Consider the following 18,362-nt stretch of genomic DNA (forward strand, 5'->3'; position numbering starts at 1 on the left):
TTGTTTGGCTTGTGCATTCTTTATGACACAGTCACATCCTCCCCTCCGTCTTTTTGCTGTCACGTGTTTGTTGGTTTTATCACTTACATAACTTTCCTCAGTCTTTTCGCAACATTCCTCTTCCAATCACCACTGTTTTGTAAACGTTGTTTAGGTTTTACTACACAAACATCTTCATTACCGTCAACAGCCGCCATTTTACAGTTAGACTACAAACAGTAGTATTTTACTGCTGTGTAGAAGCTCATGCGCGAGCAGACTGCGGAACATAACAAAACAGCTGAGGCTTCCTCCACCACTGACCGAGTGGCATAGCCTCTTCTCTGTCTCACCGAACAGGTGGCGCTTGCAGTTTTCTATCTTCAACTGTCTGTAACACGCGAAGGGGATCTGCCACATGTCCAACTAGTTCAGCATTACACCGTTATATAGTAGCACCAACAAGAACTGTACCTACATCAGAATTTCAGGTTGTGTGGCATAGTCCCTTCTCACTCTCAGACACTCAATTATCCTTTATTCTGAGGCCACGTTTTGTGCCGAGGAATATTAAACTTACTTTACAGTGAAAACATTTTTTAATAAAAGACTTAGAAGAATTTCGCAAAATATTTAAAAGATAATTCATTTTATAATAAAAAAGTGAAGGGTTGAAACTCCGTATGCATTATTTAGACTCTACTAATCAGAACATTGCAATATTATGTTAATGTGTTTTCTCGTGGTTATCCCAATCCCCGTAAACTTCAATACAGCAATTATCCCATCATCAATCATTCTCATTAACCATGAGTATTTTTACTTACAGAGTATGACTATGTAACATAAAACTAACGTTTTAATTCAATTTCTCACAAAAAATTAAAAGCGTTTATGGGCCACATTTCATAATGCTTTGTCATCGTAAGGCAAATTTTGTATTTTAATTTGCGATAAATCGGCATAACAGTTATAGTTGATTTTTGCATGTTTTGTATTGGGTTACGCTATGCAACTTTTCCAAAGACTGTTACAGAATTGAGCTCTTTATTGGTGACAATATATGGACGTTTGATATTATGCAGAACTACTACTTAAAAATATGTTAAAAATAATATTTAAATGTAAATAAAAATACTATTTAAACGTAATATGTGGTATTTTCGTCCATTTTGTCTAATTGAAGTAATGGCTATGACGTATTTATCTCTAGAATTAAACAACTTGATCTACTAAGAAACTAACATTCTGGGTAAATTGTTTACTAGACACTGATTGTTTTTATGAGGGTACAAAATAAATTATTGCTGCTTGAACAATTTATTTTATAATGTGCATTTTACATATTTGCGTAAGTGTAAGAAGTGCATAATAATAGAATATAATTATATTGAAATGAAGCAAGTGGGTAAACAATAAAAATAAGGAAAAAGAATTACAATCAAAGCAAGGACAAAATGCAAGCAAGTCAACTTGATACACTATTCATCTTTCAACATCAAGTATTACAGTTGCATAAACTGAATTAACGGAAGTACACACGTTAACAATGTATTTTTCTTCACTTGCCTCCATAACTAACATCTACAATTTAAAAAAAAAATCGGAAAATTTACCTTTAAAAGGCATCACCACCCAATGGATTGTTGACTCCCTACTTTCTTAACCGGTGAGTACCAGATTCGATATAGGTATGTAGAGAACTGGTAGGCTCTGTAGGTCACGAATACGTTGGTTTCGATGTCGCAAAGTAAAGTGTGTTCGAACAGGAGTCGAAAAACCGATTGATGGTCCCGACAGTGTTGTATTCAGTTCTCGGGTCACCATGCACCAGTGGAGAGTCTTCCGGTGGAGATCTTTGGCTCTATCCTCACCTCTTGACTCTGTTGAGTAATTCTATGTGGCATATTATCCATGAAACTACAGAGATCCAGCAGGATCCTCACAAGAAGTGAAGAGAACAAGTCCAGAAGCACGTATTGTTTACTTGAGTGGGCGCGTATCTCTGGTGACCGACGGGCACTTCGGGCAGTTTGCATACGAGGAGAACGGAAAGACATGCTAGTTTGCGAATATGCAAACCCTACTCTCACATTTTAAGTCGTTGCGGTGCCGGAGCTCAAAACGGGCAGACGTTGCTGATCGTTTTGGGCTATTTTGACGCATGTGTCAGCTGAGCTTGGTTTAGTTCCAATTGGAATCCATTCTTGGGCTTAGTTGTGATATCCAGCAGGCCCGTAGCTAATAGTGTTATGGGGGAGGCACAGTTCAATTTGTTCCCTGACACACACACACACACATACACACACATAATCCAAGCTCAGCTGACACATGGGTCGAAATAGTCGAGAGCTATCAGCAGTGTCTGGCTATTTTGGGCCCTGATACAGGAACAACTTCAAATCCGACATCGCGATTTACATATGTGGAAACTAACGTATCTACACGTTCTCCCCATACCCACATTGCCCGAAGGGCCTGTCGGTCACCAGAGATACGCGCCCACTCATGTAAACAATACATGCTTTTAGGCTGGTTCTCTTCACTTCTTGTAAGGATCCTCTGGGTCTCTGTAGTTTCATGGGTAATATGCGGCATAAAATTACGCAACAGACTCAGGAGATGAGGATGGATCCAAAGATCTCCACCGAAAGCCTCTCCACTGGCGCATGGTGACCCGAGAACTGAGTACAACACTGTCGGGACCATCAATCGGTTTTTCGACTCCTGTTCGAACACACCTCACTTTGCGACATCAAAACCAACGTATTCGTGACCTACCGAGGCTACCGGTTCTCGACATACCCATATCGACTCTGGTATTCACCGGTCAAGAAAGTAGGGAGTCACTGGAGATGCCCTTTCTGTTCTCTTTTGGTACGTTGTATCAAATCAAAACTGAACGTCTATTTAATTTACATGTTAACGTATTGCCATATTATAAGACACATGTATATAAGAAAGTAACACAAAAGCCAATATTCAAACATTTCATTCAGTACAGAGTAAGACACTGTTTCTGATCGCCAATCGAAACATAAATGTTCTTTATAGAAACAAAATACAATTAAAAAGTAATATTTCTTAAATAGAAAGATGTAATAACTTTTCTCCAAAAGAGTATTTTTATTACACAAAGAGAAAATAACAACTAATAATTTACAAAATCGAATTATAAAGTTGAATAACATTTGTTTATTACCAACATTTTTTGCACCTTAGCTTTGGTCATATCTACCAAAAAAATCGTTAGCCGTTTGATCGCAAAACTCCGCCTCTTTTAAAGACCATTTAACCTTTATAATTAATGAACCCAGCTACTTTCATTACTCTTTGTATTCACTTGTATTGACAAATTCCAGGTAATTACCATATAAAGCTGTTCTGTACCTCTTTGGCCCCTTCAACATTCCATAGACATCTTTTACGCCTTTATGTAAGAAAGTAGCGAGTTAGCCCACGAATTATATGTTAATATCTCTCGAATGTACCTTCCACGCCAAACCCAATTGGCTTATAAAGAATTGGTTTACGAAGGACCATACTTTTTTCATAAGCCAAACGGTCTCCTTGGGGATCAGTTAGAACAGCTGCCACTTTGGAAATGAATTCCTCGTGCCACATCGGATTGATATATTCACGCAGCTTAAGCAGGAAAACCATCTTGTCATATGACATTATTTTAGCAAGACCATACATAGCTTTAACATTCTTGGATTTAAAGAGATAACCAATGTATAGACCACGAACGTAAGTGGAATTAGACAGTATCACACTAAGTAATATATCAAAGCCGCTAATTATGATTAGGGTAATAGAACAATACCACAGGAAGTAGGAGATGATCTCTAGGTCGATACTCTTCAAATTAAACATGTTGTCAATACTGAATGTGTGATCATCATATGCGTGAAGAACACACGATATAAAAGAGTACATAGCAGCAATACCTAGGTTGTAAAGATCACAAGCTAAAAACTTGACTGTGTAGAATCGGAATTGATGCATATTACCTACAACCATATTTACAACATAAGTAAGCTTATTTTTCGAAGGTACAGCCTTATTGATGCGACGAATGAATTTCTCTGTCGTGCCATCGTCAAATATTTCCCATATGACATTTGGTAGGAATAGATGAACCAAAAAATGAATCAAAGACAATACCAACATGAAAACATACCAACGCTGATCTACAATCTCCTTTTCCATGCCATCATGGACTCCGATTTCCCCTGTTTCATTGTTGAAAGAGATCATTTTGGAGCAGAGTACAGTAAAATGAGTATCGGAGACGTTCATCTGCAAGATGGTCTCACTAGCAGCGAATAATCCAAACATTTCTTTGTATACGAAAGCAACACTGCATACTAGAACAACTGAGATGACCATCCAGCAATATGTCATAAGAGTACCATTAGTAGCTGTCACAGTGGTGAATATGCCAGGATTGCCGGTTTTTCTCTGAGCCTTCATATTCAGTCGTGAGTAACCTGAAATAGAAGAGAAAGGATGATGTATGACGTTAAAGTTATGCGTTTTATTAATTTATAATACAATATAACTTTTGGTTTATACTCAACCATAGTTTAATTAATTAGTACATACAAAGAATCATACTTCTATTCAATAATAACTGAAATGTCCGTTCTTTGCACGAGAGGAATAGGTTTATGAGAAATATTTGAATCCCCTTTCCCTTAAAATAGTTATTTCAATGAAAGTTTAATGAAAAAAAATATAGAAGATACTCTACTTTTGACGTAAATACTGAAATACCGTACCACCAAAAAATACGCCTTTAATCAAATTAAGTGAATAAATAACCCAGCTTGAAGTGAGTACTGACTATCTTCCAAAAATCATTTCAAACGGATCAGACGTTTTTTTGACCCGGAAAACTATGAATTCGACACAATCTCAGTCATTTTTAACATTTTATTCTCCACTCCCCCACCCCACCCTCTGCAAATTAAGTGAACTTGGACTTGAACGGCTTTAGGAGTATCACTATTCATTCTAGTGACCCCGAGAACTATGGATTTGACACTAATATCGGTCGTTTTCGATTATTTTACATGACAGAATTCTTCCCCACCAAAAGTGGTAATGGATGGTTAACTTGAACTTAAATGGTATCTGAAGTGCCTTTCTTTATCTAAGCGACCCCAAAAACTATGGATTCAATACTAATATCGGTCGTTTATTATTACATTTTTATGTTTGCTTTATGTTTGAGTGACCACCTTCTATTTTCCACCATAAAAGCAGCACCAACTCGCCTATAATATATTTTAACCATGGTTTTATACTCACAGTGCAACTTGGCGTAAAATGAGGAAAACAAAATTGAGGAGGATCCCATAGTCCCTGGTAAATTTTCTCCACTGCTATTATGTCTTGGTGGAGTCTTTTTCACCTGTTCATCGCTAACAGCACCTAGACTAGCAGGAAAGAAGCTAAGGTGAGAGTGTAAAAGGTGGATTTTTAAAGACATCCTACAACCCAATTCTTTGTATTTCTGTAACATGTTCTGTACTATTTCACATTAATCAGGGGCGCCATTTCGAATTTCGCTTGGGGGCGGGGCAAGAGCATCACTGACATAAGAGTTTCAGGTTTAGTACTGGTATAATAGTAGACAATCGATTAAAGTATATGTATTACTCAAACTCTTGGGGGAGGCGATTGCCCTCTCCTGCCCTCCCTAAATGACGCCCCTGACGGTAATTCTCCGCTTTGTTATTGCCCAGAAAGTTGCACACAAACACGTAAATGTTGTCCAGGCCGCTAGCTCGTCACTGTTTAAGTTGCTGTCAAATCTCTATCATCAAACATAAGTTTCCTAATCTGGGAACCAACAAACGCTTTCGCTGAAAAAATGAAATGAAATCTTTGAGTTTTACATCCCACGTATATGAGGGTTAGGCTAAAGGAGACGGTGATGATGAGTAATGAATGAAATGGTGGAATGAAGAAAGTGGGAGAAAACGGGAGAACCCAGAGGAAACTCACGCACACGGTGGGATCGAACCCGGGGCTCCAAGCACCAGAGGTGAACGCTCTACCACTGAGCCACCGCGGCCCCGCTCCCGCTGAAATCTTAGGATCACTCAGGTTAGGAAACTTACGTCCCAAATGCTTGAAACCTTCACCAGTTGCGTCTATCGATTTGACAAAGTTCTTCATAAGTCCTTACTTTATATGAAGTGGTGGTAGTAGTATCTTATTAGGATCTACCAAACCGACCATATTTGACGTTGCATTCTGCAGGAACGTAATTCACTTTGAAAGTATATTTGATAACGGAAAGAAGTCGGAAGATTGTATGTGTTTGTATTGGGATATACATAGGCCGTACCTATTAACAAATATGCATTGAATTCCATTTCCATTATTCTGAAAATTTATGTAAACTTCTAATTCTACAGAAAGTGATACAAGTAAGTGTATTGGTGAATATTGTAAGCAGTTGTATGCTCATGTATGTGCTTGTGGTAATGAAGAATTAATCATTTTCCCCCAAATCAAGAGATCTGAAGTATGGTGCAATGAATAATACAGACAGTATACATATAACTATCTTTATTTCTCTAGAAATAATAACTCGATTGCTCTGAAACTTGGAGAATTTATTGAGCATCAATCACGGTTTTCTTTGTTTTAATTCTTGTGTTATTATTCGTAAGGGGACAAGAGCTAGGGTTATGAAATACACGAAAAAGGGACATTTTTAGGGAATTTACCAAAAATCTTTTGTCGCGGGAAAACTGTACGTGATGGAGAAAAACGGAATGCATATTCGAATTCAGCACATAAAGTTTCCTCAAGATTTGGTGTTTTCTTTTACGTTAGAAAAAAAAGTTTAAAATTTGTTGACTAGTGAAATCAATGGCACTCGTGCTCTCACAGTTTTTCTGGAAGAGATACGATTATGATAATTATATTCCCACGTAGAATCATTCGTGACGAGTTAGAAATTCAAACTCAACCATCTTTGACTTCTGTCAATATTTTTGCCGGCCAAACCATTTATGGCGTAACGTGGGTTGTATATCTTCCAGGCGTGTCCGAATTTTGTTTTCCTCATTTTACACCAAGAGCATGAAACCATGGTCAAAATAACCGAGTTCGTGCTGCTTCTATGGTGGAAAATAGAAGATGGTCACTCAAACATAAAGCAAACATATTTGAATTCGAATATATTCGACGCGCTTTTTGCTAGAATTTTGAAGGGCGAAATACGTTCTTTTCTTTCTTGTTTTCAATAAAGCCCCTTAACCAAAGTATATTCAAATTTTGTTTCACTCTCGTAACTTAGGTCATTTCCGAGATATGAACACTTTTCGATTTTCGAATTTTCAACAATAACTTCGAAATTCGAAGAAATTTGAGGGTGAGTTTCTGACCAAAGTCATCTTCGGATGTGAGGTACCTTTGGTATAAATATCACAGCAATCCATGTAAGGGCACCTTTCATCCCTTATCTAGCTATACCCTTTGTGTCCGAGCGTTTTCTTGGGTACTTCCATCTCCTCCCACATTCTCATTCCACCAATTTTGCCACATTCATTCCCTGACATAAATCATTTGTCTCCCTCAACCTAATAAGCATTAAACTGATTCGTTTGCTTTTATTTCTCTTACAAGTTAGTGCCATACACACATACACACACACACACACATAATTTAATTGAAACTTATAGAGTGGGAAACACGTCAGAACTCTGGGCTGGCAACGGCCAGAGCTGTTGGTGGTGGTAGTATGTTAAGGCAAAGCCCGTACTACGTGAAGAGGACTAGCACGTCAGTGTTGACTGAGCAGATGATGATAGGTGTAAAAGTGGGCCATCTCTCTAATTTGAAAGGCTATGTTGTAGACCTAAAAACCCATTTATATTTGAGTTGGAATCCCTGTGCTAACCATACAACACTCAACTAAAACCACTCTGGTAGTCCTAGGAATACAGTAACAATCGCGTTTGGGTCAATGTGGTGACCTCACCAAACGAAACTAAATGCAATTTTTTTTTTGCCTATAAATCCAGTAAAAATCGCGTTGTGGGTCGATGTTCTCAGCTAACCCCCCGCGTTGGGGGGACTCAGCTGAAAATAATTTGGTAAACCATAGTTCTGGGCTCTAATGTCAGGTAATTGTATTATTAAGTTATTATTTTTAGTAGTAAACGAAGTATGGTTTTACGAATTGGATGCTGGAAAAGGATCCTAAACTTAAATCAACGAACCTACTAATGGTCTCCACACAGGGAGTCAAATCTAGAAGCATGCACACATAAAGCATGCGGTTCAAATTGCCACAAACACACGCATTTTTGTGTCGATTTCTTTAGGAATATTGGTCACTGACATTAAGAATGAGTGAAACTTTTCAAGTAATATCATAAATAAGACACCAACTGAAACGCAAGATTTGAATCGTTACCCAATAAACCACATCCCTAATGCAGATGAGAAAGAGATATTTATAGCAGTTTCCCTACAAATCATTAAAGAAAAATAATAACAACAGCTGTCTTTCCCTGCCTTCGCAGTTCATGTAATGTTCCCAGGCAGAATATGACTTTAAACATGCTTATAAAACACTACTTGTGCCTTAAAACACTCTTTATACCATTCGAAACTTTTGCGTGGTTGGTTTGTTTTACGTCCCACAGTTATGCCGGCTAGGCTAAAGGAGATGGTGATGATGAGAAATGAATGAAATGGTGGAATGAAGAAAGTGGGAGGAAACTGGAAAACCCCGAGAAAACCCATGAACACGGTGTTTGTCCACCATAAAGCCTATTTGGTGCGAGCTGGAATCGAACCAAGGACCCCACGCACCACAGGTGAGCTCTCTATCACTGAGCCACCGTGCCCCATTTTCGGAAATTCCACTCCTAAAGAGGAAACGGGGAACATTTTTATGTTATCAAATATTCCTTTCTTTATCAAGAAAATGTCCAATATGGGGATTCGGTTAAGTTGGAGATGTGAACATCGAATGTGGAGATGTGTCTTAATTAAAAACAAACGTTACACGTATTTCAGCGTTTTTTTTTTTTTTTTTTGAAAATTCCTCTCCAGAAAGAGAAAGAATTCGGATGGGGGAAGGGGTCGCTGTATATGGAAGAGTGAAAGTGGCTCACGTGTAGACATTAAGGCCATGTTAATATTATCAAGAAACATGAGAATTGGGTGTATAACTACTTCTGTTACAAGGGGAATGAATAAGAAAGATTTTTTAAAAGTACATATGCTAAGGGAGATAAAGGGGATTCAAATGTTTAGCTCATAATAAAGTACCACATGAGTCTCTAAATTAAGGACATAACTTTGAATGTAAAAGGTTATTACAAACGATTGGCCCGATTATATAAATTCACTGTAGATTTATTATGGGACATTATTGTCACAAAACTTTGTAGACAGACTGAAAAACTAAAAAAAAAAGTACTTTTTGTATTGCAAGTTCGCTTCTTATTTCTGCCACGAGAGCGCAGCAGTAAGCATTTATTCAAGATGGCGTTAGGCGGAGAGAAAGCTTATGTTGTTCCCGAGTTTCATTCAAATCAGTATGTCCTAACAGTGCAACGACACTTCCGAACGAAGTTCAACAAAGATCCACCAACTGCTAAGTTCATTCGGCAATGGTATGCACAGTTTACAGCTTCAGAATGACTCATCATCACCGTTAAGGGGAAATCAACTGGTCAGCCAACAGTGAGAAACGGTTGAGCACATGCGAGCGAGTTTTGCACAAAGTCCACAGAAGACGACGGACAGAGCAACCAGAGATCTGAACATTTCATACCCTATTGTTTGGAAGGTCTTACGGAAACGATCTAAGCAGAAACCTTACCGCTTGTTGTTACAAGCCATCACTCCTGATGACAAAGTCAGACACTGAATTTTTGGCACAGTTCGGCGCAGCTTATGAAAGAAGATGGATTTTGTGAGAAACTCATCTTCGGTTATGAAGCAACTTTTTTGTGAATACCCGTAAAAAGTTTTTTTTTTTTTTTTTTTTTACTTTTTCAATACGCCTGCAAAGTTTTGTGACAATAATATCCAATAATGAAGCAACAGTGAATTTATGAAATTGGGTCAATCATTTGTAATAACCCTGTAAACTCCTCATTCAAAGTGTCTCAGCGTTTTCGAAAATTCCCGTTTGAAGAGGAAAAGGGCATTTCTATAGATCTATATATTTTTTCTCCACAGTGAAAGCAACGTTTCCTGTTTTGTGATCGCGCCACGGGGAAACGGCTGAAAACTTTGGAATGAAATTTTAAACATTCTTAGTGCCTACCTCGAGCTAGATTTCTATCACTACTTTGGTTAATGGGGGTGTTTTAAGAGGGGGGAATTGGAAGGTTCAAATTTAATGTAAAAAAATAGAGTATCTCACAAGCCTCACAAGCTAAATAGGTGAAACTCGACATATAAACTTCTCATTACAAATAAATAGGCATCCAAAATTCTATTTTTAAGGGACGATTTTATCGTTTATTTTATTTTTATGTTTATCTATTTATTTATTTTGCCACATTGAAATCTACGTTTTTCTGTTGTTTGTAATCGCTTCACAGAAAACGATTTAATCGTTAAAATTAATTTTTGGAGCATAATTAGTAGCTAGCTCAAATTGAGGTCGCGATGACTGGGTGGTAGAGCGCTCAACTCTGGTGCATGAGGTCCTTGTTCGACCCCAGATTGTGCCAAGTGAGCTTTGTGGTGGACAAACACTTTGTACGCGGGTTTTATCGGGGCTCGCCAATTTCCTCCCACTTTCTTCTATCCAGCATTTCATTCATTTGTCATCATCACCGTCTCCTTTAGCCCACACGGCGTAATCGTGGGACGTAAAACTTAAAAGACTTCAGACTTCACTTCAAGTTTTTAAAATCATGTCACTTTGATTAAAGGGCGTATCCTAAGAGGGGAAAGGAGGTGGTCCAGACATTTTCCATAAACCTATTCTCCCCGTGCGAAAAACGGACATTTCAAATTCTCCTTGGACTAAGACATTCAGGTAGATTTGTTCGGTAAAGAAAATGGACAATATTATGGGTAGAAGTTGTGAGAAGATATTGACGATTGCTCCTTTGGCTTAAGTAGATTTCAAGAATTTCAATCTATACTAGCTTAATCTGCGCTGTCTACTCAGCGCATCGTTCTGTTATGACCATGAATCTCCTTACATAGGCAAGTGGACAGGACAGGACGACTCACAAAGGGAGTGAATTCCTATAGACAAACATATAAACATAGTATTTTAATGTATATATATGTTGGACTGAGTTTCTGGCAGATTTGTAGAAGTGACATGATATCAAATAGAAATAATTTTTTTTTCTTATAAATCCATATTCATCCGAGTATGCCTTTCTGCGGCTCTTGAGGCCTTTAAAGTTGCCATCCTGCAGTAGGTTTTGCTATTCAGTTTTATGTAAAGCGCCTGCAGTGTCCGTGAACCCGTTGTACCTAGCTCTTTTACTGGTTGCCTAACAATAATATTAACCTCACCTTCACCCTAGCTACAATATTAGTCTTATGAGACTCAAAACGGCCCCTAAACTGTTGAATAAAATAATAAAGGCATGATTTTTTTAAAGTTTGAATGGGAACTGGCAGGTCCACACAAAATTTGAAACAGACAGTGGAAACAACATGTTTGTAGATCTTGTGTTTTCCGAGATCTCATTGTCGAAAAGTGTTGGTCACAAAGCTATAAACGGAATTGACCACAAACATATAAACTTTCTTGACCACAAACATTTAAACCTAGCATTTTAATATATAGGCTAGCTGAACGTGCGCTCTCTACATAGCGCATCATTCACATATGAGCATGAATCTCCTGGTCATTCCTCACAACATCTGTACATGCCCCTTTACAGACACAAGTGAAAGACGACTTGATAAAGATCGGCAACAGGTACTATAAAGGAGATTTTTTTTCAATATCTCGCACCGTTTCCAAGGTTTGAGCCGACTTCTGTTTGCAGTTACTAATTCATGTATAATCAGTGTTTTTTCTTGCATGCAGTATATAAGAAGCAAATACACTACACATACAATTAATTATAATGTCAGTGATATATTATGTTCATCGGGCAAAACACTCAAAACAATATTCATCTTAGACTGGAGAAATGGTTATCCTTCGTTTCTCATTATCATTTGGTCATGAAACAAATGCCTGAGAGATGTACTACCCCTGTATACAACTGTGTTGTGTTGGAATATATAACTTGTAGGATGTGATACTTTACATTTTTAAAATTTCAACACTTCCTGTGTACCCCAAAAAAGTAATAAAGAAATAAAGAACATGTTTTGTTTCAAAAAATATTGAGTTAAAACTGGACAACCTACATAAAATTTGGAATCGACCAGTGAAAACGGTACGTTTCTAGCACTTGTGGTTTTCAAGATCTCATTGTCGAAAAGATTGGAGACAAACATATAAAGTTATCTCTGGAGACATATATATAAACCTAGCACTTTAATATATAGATAGTTGGATATTACACGATTCATCTTAACGACTAACACTGACGTTGAAGGAAAACAACTCGAAAAGAAAAGGTATGGTCACGTATGGGATACAATTCTCAGGCCTCCTGATTGGAAAGTTTGTTAATGACAAAAATAACTGGTTGTAAATTACTTTGATATGTAGGAATTGATTAACTTTCGACAAGAATCCTAGCAAATTATTATTGAAGTAAGCGTTAGCACTTCCTTGACGTAGGGTTGTAACTCTGATACGGCCGCTTCACTTTCTATTAGAACTCGAACGATTTTATTTTCAAATAAAATAATTTCATCTTTATCTTCTTAATATTGGGCTTCAGAGCAGATTTTCCATGTGAGTTTAAATAAAGTATGATGCGTACGAGGGGCAGTCAAAAAGCTCCGGGAATTTTGTTGTAGCTCTTTGTTACCACAATATGCATTTACTTAATCGTCTTCAAGGTTGGCACTTTCGGAAACAGAAACACTTGTTCCACCGCTGTTGCGATTGCTGGAAACACCGACGAAAGTCCTCGTTTGGTATCTTCCAAAATTCCGGCGTCGCTTTGGTTTTCAACTCTTCTGCGTTGGTGAAACGGAAAAGGCCCATTTTTACCTTTGGGAAGAGTCAAACATCCGATGGTGTTAAACTGTTTTCAAGGCTATCAAAGTCTCTGAAGCAGATTTTTCTCCATCTTGCACATGAACTTGCTGTATGCGCGTTACTCGATCTGCGAAGTTGCACCAACTGATCGCCACACACTGCTCCGTTCAGCTACATTACTCGTACGCTGCCTGTTATGATCTACTCACACTTGTCAAATTCATAATTAGGTAAAGACAGTACTGCACTAGATTCATTGAGATTGCATCACAAATGGCAAAACTACAACAGGATTTCGGTAACTTTTTGGCCGGCCCTCGTATATTGTAAGTAAGGGTCCGCCTAAGTATGGTTCACAATATTGTTTCAAGCCGTTTCTGAAGAAACTTTATAGAATACATTTACAACCTGTCACATTTCTGCTAGAAAGAATGAACCAAACGTACTACTTTAATGTATTTGGAATATGCTCAAATACTGTCTACTTCACACGTCCAACACCTGTGGTGTATTTAAAACAGCTTCCAATGTTAAGTACATCAAATTATCAGCATATGATGAATCTATAGATTTTTTTAACTGTTCCGCATGTTTTTTTAAAACAAGTAAGTAAAAATGTCTAAGATTTGATAGAATGTCTTCCCGAAAATCGTAATTAAGTTCTTATTTGCTGAAGCCTAGTGTCTCATTTCAGCATCCAGGCTATATGAAACGTGGACCTACTCAGCTTAAAGTAGAATCCGAACTGTCGTAATGCATTCAAATTTCAATCTTCTTCCACTAGAGGGGCCGCGGTGGCTCAGTGGTAGAGCGTTCACCTCTGGTGCTAGGGGTCTCGGGTTCAAACCCTGCTCCCGCCAAGTGAACTTTGTGGTGGACAAACACCGTGTGCGTGGGTTTTCTCGGGGTTCTCCCTTTCCTCCCACTTTCTTCATTCCACCATTTCATTCATTACTCATTATCACCGTCTCCTTTAGCCTAACCGGCATAACCGTGGGACGTAAAACTCAAAATTTCATTTCATTTTCATTTTTTCTTCCACTAGAAATCAAACCAAGGTCTTCGTGCACCGAAAGTGCGGTCGCTAGTCATTAGACCAGTGACGAGGGCCGAAAATAATTTTCTTTCTTTTTTCCTTTTTTTCACTTCGAATGACGAAAGGAGAGAATGACACATGGTGATCGTGAAAAGAATAGAATGCGAGCTCTTAACGGATTTACACGTTTCATGGCCCGTAGATAGCAAAAAAGTGATGTGACACTCATTTCTCTGTTCGTCCTGATGTACACTAGACTAGAGGCCATGCTATTCAATGTATAGAGACCAAGTTTCAAACTGAAGATTTTTTATGTGATTCTTTAGTGTTTTCAATTTTCTACCTCTAAAAATAAAGAGTAGCTTACTTAAATCTAATATAAATAAAATAAAGAGTTGTGCCTTGTCGTATGTCTGTGTGCGGCCTGGGAACCAGACGAGTGGACCAAGAGTTATTAAATTTTGGTCACGGGTACCTTGGTCCAGGCCCAGACCAGGACGAAATGTTTATATTTTTTTTTCAAAATTCGAACCAGGGGGTTTTCAGAGAGTGTTTACCGGGACATGTAAAAGTAGTAGAAAATGACCATTTTTTTGTTGTTGTTGTTCAGTTTGCTTACATAGGATATTTTATCGGACCCATGCAAAGAATGGGCATTTCAGGTAGTGTAAAAATAAAAATAAATCCGATTTTCTCGAAAACACATCCAACGATTTTGTTTATAGTTCAAAAATAGTTTTGTTTAAAAAGAACAACATCATATTTGGAAACGGTTTCTCCTCTTACATTTTGTCGTAACTCCGATAATAACAAAGTTACCCAATGTCAGGGGACTTTTGGACACCCTGTATATGGATTTCATTGGGTTAAAGTTAAGCATCCCTTTCACCAGCGTGGCTATGTCACACGTAGACATAACCTACAGTTTTAACGTAGAATATGAACCATATGAGCCCCTGCCAGGAGTTGCACCCATGTACACTAACGATATAGGCACGACGGATTTTTTCATATATGTATATGTTAATCATCCAATCAGGATCAAATTTGGAATAGTTTTAGACCTAGACCTTCTGAAGAAGTGTGGCAAATATTATATTATGCAGACTTTGCGTTCCCTCGAGTTTTGTAATATAAAATTTCGAAATCATTGTAAATAATAATAATAATAATAATAATAATAATAATAATAATAATAATAATAATAATAATAATAATAACCACCGAGACGAAACAAATTCAGAAGCTCCCAGCATGAAAAGCTGTGAAACACAGTTTCTGTTGTCGAGTCGAGTTTGTCCCTGGCAAAACTTGGCCACCAAATAAATATAGCAATTAAGTTGCTTGGAGATAGGCTACTTGTCCATCGAATTTCGTTCAGATCCGGCCAGTAGTTACCGAGAAATAGTATCACATGTAAGGCAAACCGAGCCTGTCTCTAGCCAAGCCGGGTCACCGAATATAATATTCTTTTTTATTAATTTAACCATGAGATATTTGCTAGCCGAATTTAGGTCAGATCTGGACAATAGTTACAGAGACATAAAGTGCAAACGGTACAAACGATTTGCTTTCGAATGGTGTATTTCAATTTTTTGTGCTGTGATAGGGGGGGACTATCTTGGCGCCAAGATAGCCCCCAAATTTCATTCACTCTTTCTCGAAAACTATCAGGCTACAAACAAAACTTTTCTCGATACAAACGGTACAAACGATTTGCTTTCGAATGTAGTATTTTAATTTTTTGTGCTGTGATACAGGGGGGTTACTTGACGCCAAGATAGCCCCTCCCCCAGTTGACCTCTCAAGTAATCCTATAAGGAAAATGGTACAAACCAAAATATTTTCCGTACAAATGGTACAAACGTAGTACAAACGAATTACCTAGTCATTGTTTCAATTTTCTAATGTCGGGGGCGCTATCTTGCCATACGTGCATTTTATTGCGTGGAAATTTTAAACTTTGTTTTCCAATTTATTAGAATGTAACTTACCGTTGTCTTCCATTGAGTCCCTCATTTACTTTAATGTGATGTTTTGATGTTTTGCCTCCTCCAAGAGTTTTATTTTAATATAGAAATGTAGTTTAACTTGATTAAGACTTTTAGGAATTTTCATGTACAGGGTTGGACTGGCTACTAGTTGACCTCGGCGGCTGGCATATTGTGGTGGCCCCCAGTTCTTAATACACTCCTATAAATATACCACATTGACTTGACACCTAGTCTTCCGTTTCAGGCGCTACTATCGGCTGAAGGAATTCCACTCTCTTTCGCTAAGGCTCTCTCGCTTAGCAGCTGCTGAACCCTTATTGGCTCAACGCGTGGGTGTGTCGGGGTGTGAGCTTTAGTTCGCATTTTTGCCACGGCTCAAGACATTTTGGCAGCACAATAGTCACCATTACCCCTACTGCACACTGTTTTCCCACAATGAAAGCATACTAATATTTTAGACAAAGCACACTATCCTTTAGTAGCCACACCATACATTATGCAGTGCTATAAAGGTCATAATATACTATCAGGATATGTTATGTAAAAATATTCATGAGAGTAACATAGACAGAACTATAACTTCAGCATTCTAAATAGCTTGGTAGAACTAGCAGCAATATTTATTATCTATTGCCTCGTCATAATCGAAATGAAAATCTCTTAAATCACCATGATATCGTAAATCACAAAAGTGATCTTAGATCTCTTTCTGTTGGGTTTCAAATTATTATTTTTCCTGGGCCAAGAAACTAAACTCTCAAGAATTGTATTGTTAGGCCACTAGACTTTCGACTCCCTTTTAAATTCCGCGATAGAAGACGTGTTGGATTTCACTATTGTTTTTGCTTACACCGACATGACTCTAAAGGTGGCATGGCACGTTCTTACTTTGTAGGGGACGTGAGTCGCAATAAAATTTGAATGACACGGTCAAAAGAGCTTGATGTATGCAGATTCCCGCCGTGACTGTTCACAAGATTATTAGTTGTGGCACACGTTTTCCACATTTTTTTCTTCTCATCCTGACCTCCTCTCTTTATTAAAATTTTCATTTGGCCCCGTTTTTGATTTGGCTCCTGTCTGGGCAGTAATAGCTGTCAACCTACTTGGGTCAGTCCAGCCCTGTTCATGCAAGTGTTTTATATAATGAAATCTCAAATACAAAAGAAACTATCGTAGGCAGTAGTCAATACTAGAAAAGTTTACTAAAATACTTACAGGGTTAAAAATTAAATAAAATGAGAAAACGGGGAATCTCTGAGTTTAACGTCCCATGATTATGCTTTTTAGGCTAAGGGAGACGATGATTAAGGTAAATGAATGATGATAGAAGATTTGGTGGAATGAGAAATTGGGAGGAAACAGGAGTATCACAAGGAAACCCACGAACACAATGTTGTCCACCACAAACTTTCTTCGGAGGGAATCAAACCGGGGACCCGACACATTAGAGGTAAGCACTGTACCACTGAGCCACCGCCCCCCCCCCCAAATGAGGGGAGTTCTTAAACATTTTGTGATAAACTACATATGTAGGAGGCTAAGTAACTATATACCCTTTAACACAGCTCAAATTGTATGTAAAAAAGCAAAAACAGATAGAACAATAGTCTTACGCCCTACACAACTGAATCTTCCACTCTAAAACACCTCAGGAAGAAGTAAAGGAATCTAGATTTCAAGTTAAATTATAAACCAAAATAACTAATAAACATAAAGAGAATTTATGATTAAAAATACCCTAAAAGTTATTTTAGTGAAACTAACTTACCTCCTATGCTGTTTACGAAATGAAACTTCAAATTCTGAAAACGCTGCTGCGCTGCGGGACCAATGCTGTTACACTCCAACGCGCATGCGCATATGCAGAATCGGAAAAAGAAGAAAAAAACAATACTGAAACGAATGATTACGTATTCGCACTATGCGAGAGCACCTCGAAAACTAGTAATTTGATGTAGAAGTCTCTGCTATAAACCATATTGACGCCTTCGCGCATGCGCAAACACAAATAGCTGTAGTTTCGTAGAAAGAAATAATTCCTACACAAAATATTACTTTGATACAAATGTTAGTAGTAAATTAATAAAACATTCCAATATTGAAATAAACACTAACTTTATTGTCTTTTGGATAGCACTTTTAAGTTTAAAAGTAAGAAATGAATATTGTATAGGGAAAGAAGCGAAACATTTTCGATCACTAAAAAGTCGATACATCGAGTTCT

General features: G+C 37.8%; 1 protein-coding gene across 1 annotated transcript; it reads right to left on the bottom strand.

Annotated features, from left to right (window-relative positions):
• Positions 1 to 1,290: 1,290 nt before the first annotated feature.
• On the bottom strand, positions 1,291 to 18,067 carry LOC145687885 (uncharacterized). The gene is made up of 2 exons (XM_081761403.1): positions 17,907 to 18,067; positions 1,291 to 4,472 (listed from the first exon to the last, which is right to left on the bottom strand). Exon 2 carries the CDS (start codon positions 4,453 to 4,455, stop codon positions 3,451 to 3,453), a length of 1,005 nt encoding a protein of 334 aa, XP_081617529.1. The 5' UTR covers positions 4,456 to 4,472; positions 17,907 to 18,067; the 3' UTR covers positions 1,291 to 3,450.
• Positions 18,068 to 18,362: the final 295 nt, after the last annotated feature.

Source organism: Thermobia domestica, chromosome 6, assembly GCF_964235325.1.
Source record: "Thermobia domestica chromosome 6, izTheDome1.hap1.1, whole genome shotgun sequence".
NCBI classification, from domain to species: Eukaryota; Metazoa; Arthropoda; class Insecta; order Zygentoma; family Lepismatidae; genus Thermobia; species Thermobia domestica.

Bases quoted from the DNA above. Each gene is read 5' to 3' on its own strand.
- LOC145687885 (XM_081761403.1), bottom strand. From the start codon at position 4,455: ATGAAGGCTCAGAGAAAAACCGGCAATCCTGGCATATTCACCACTGTG.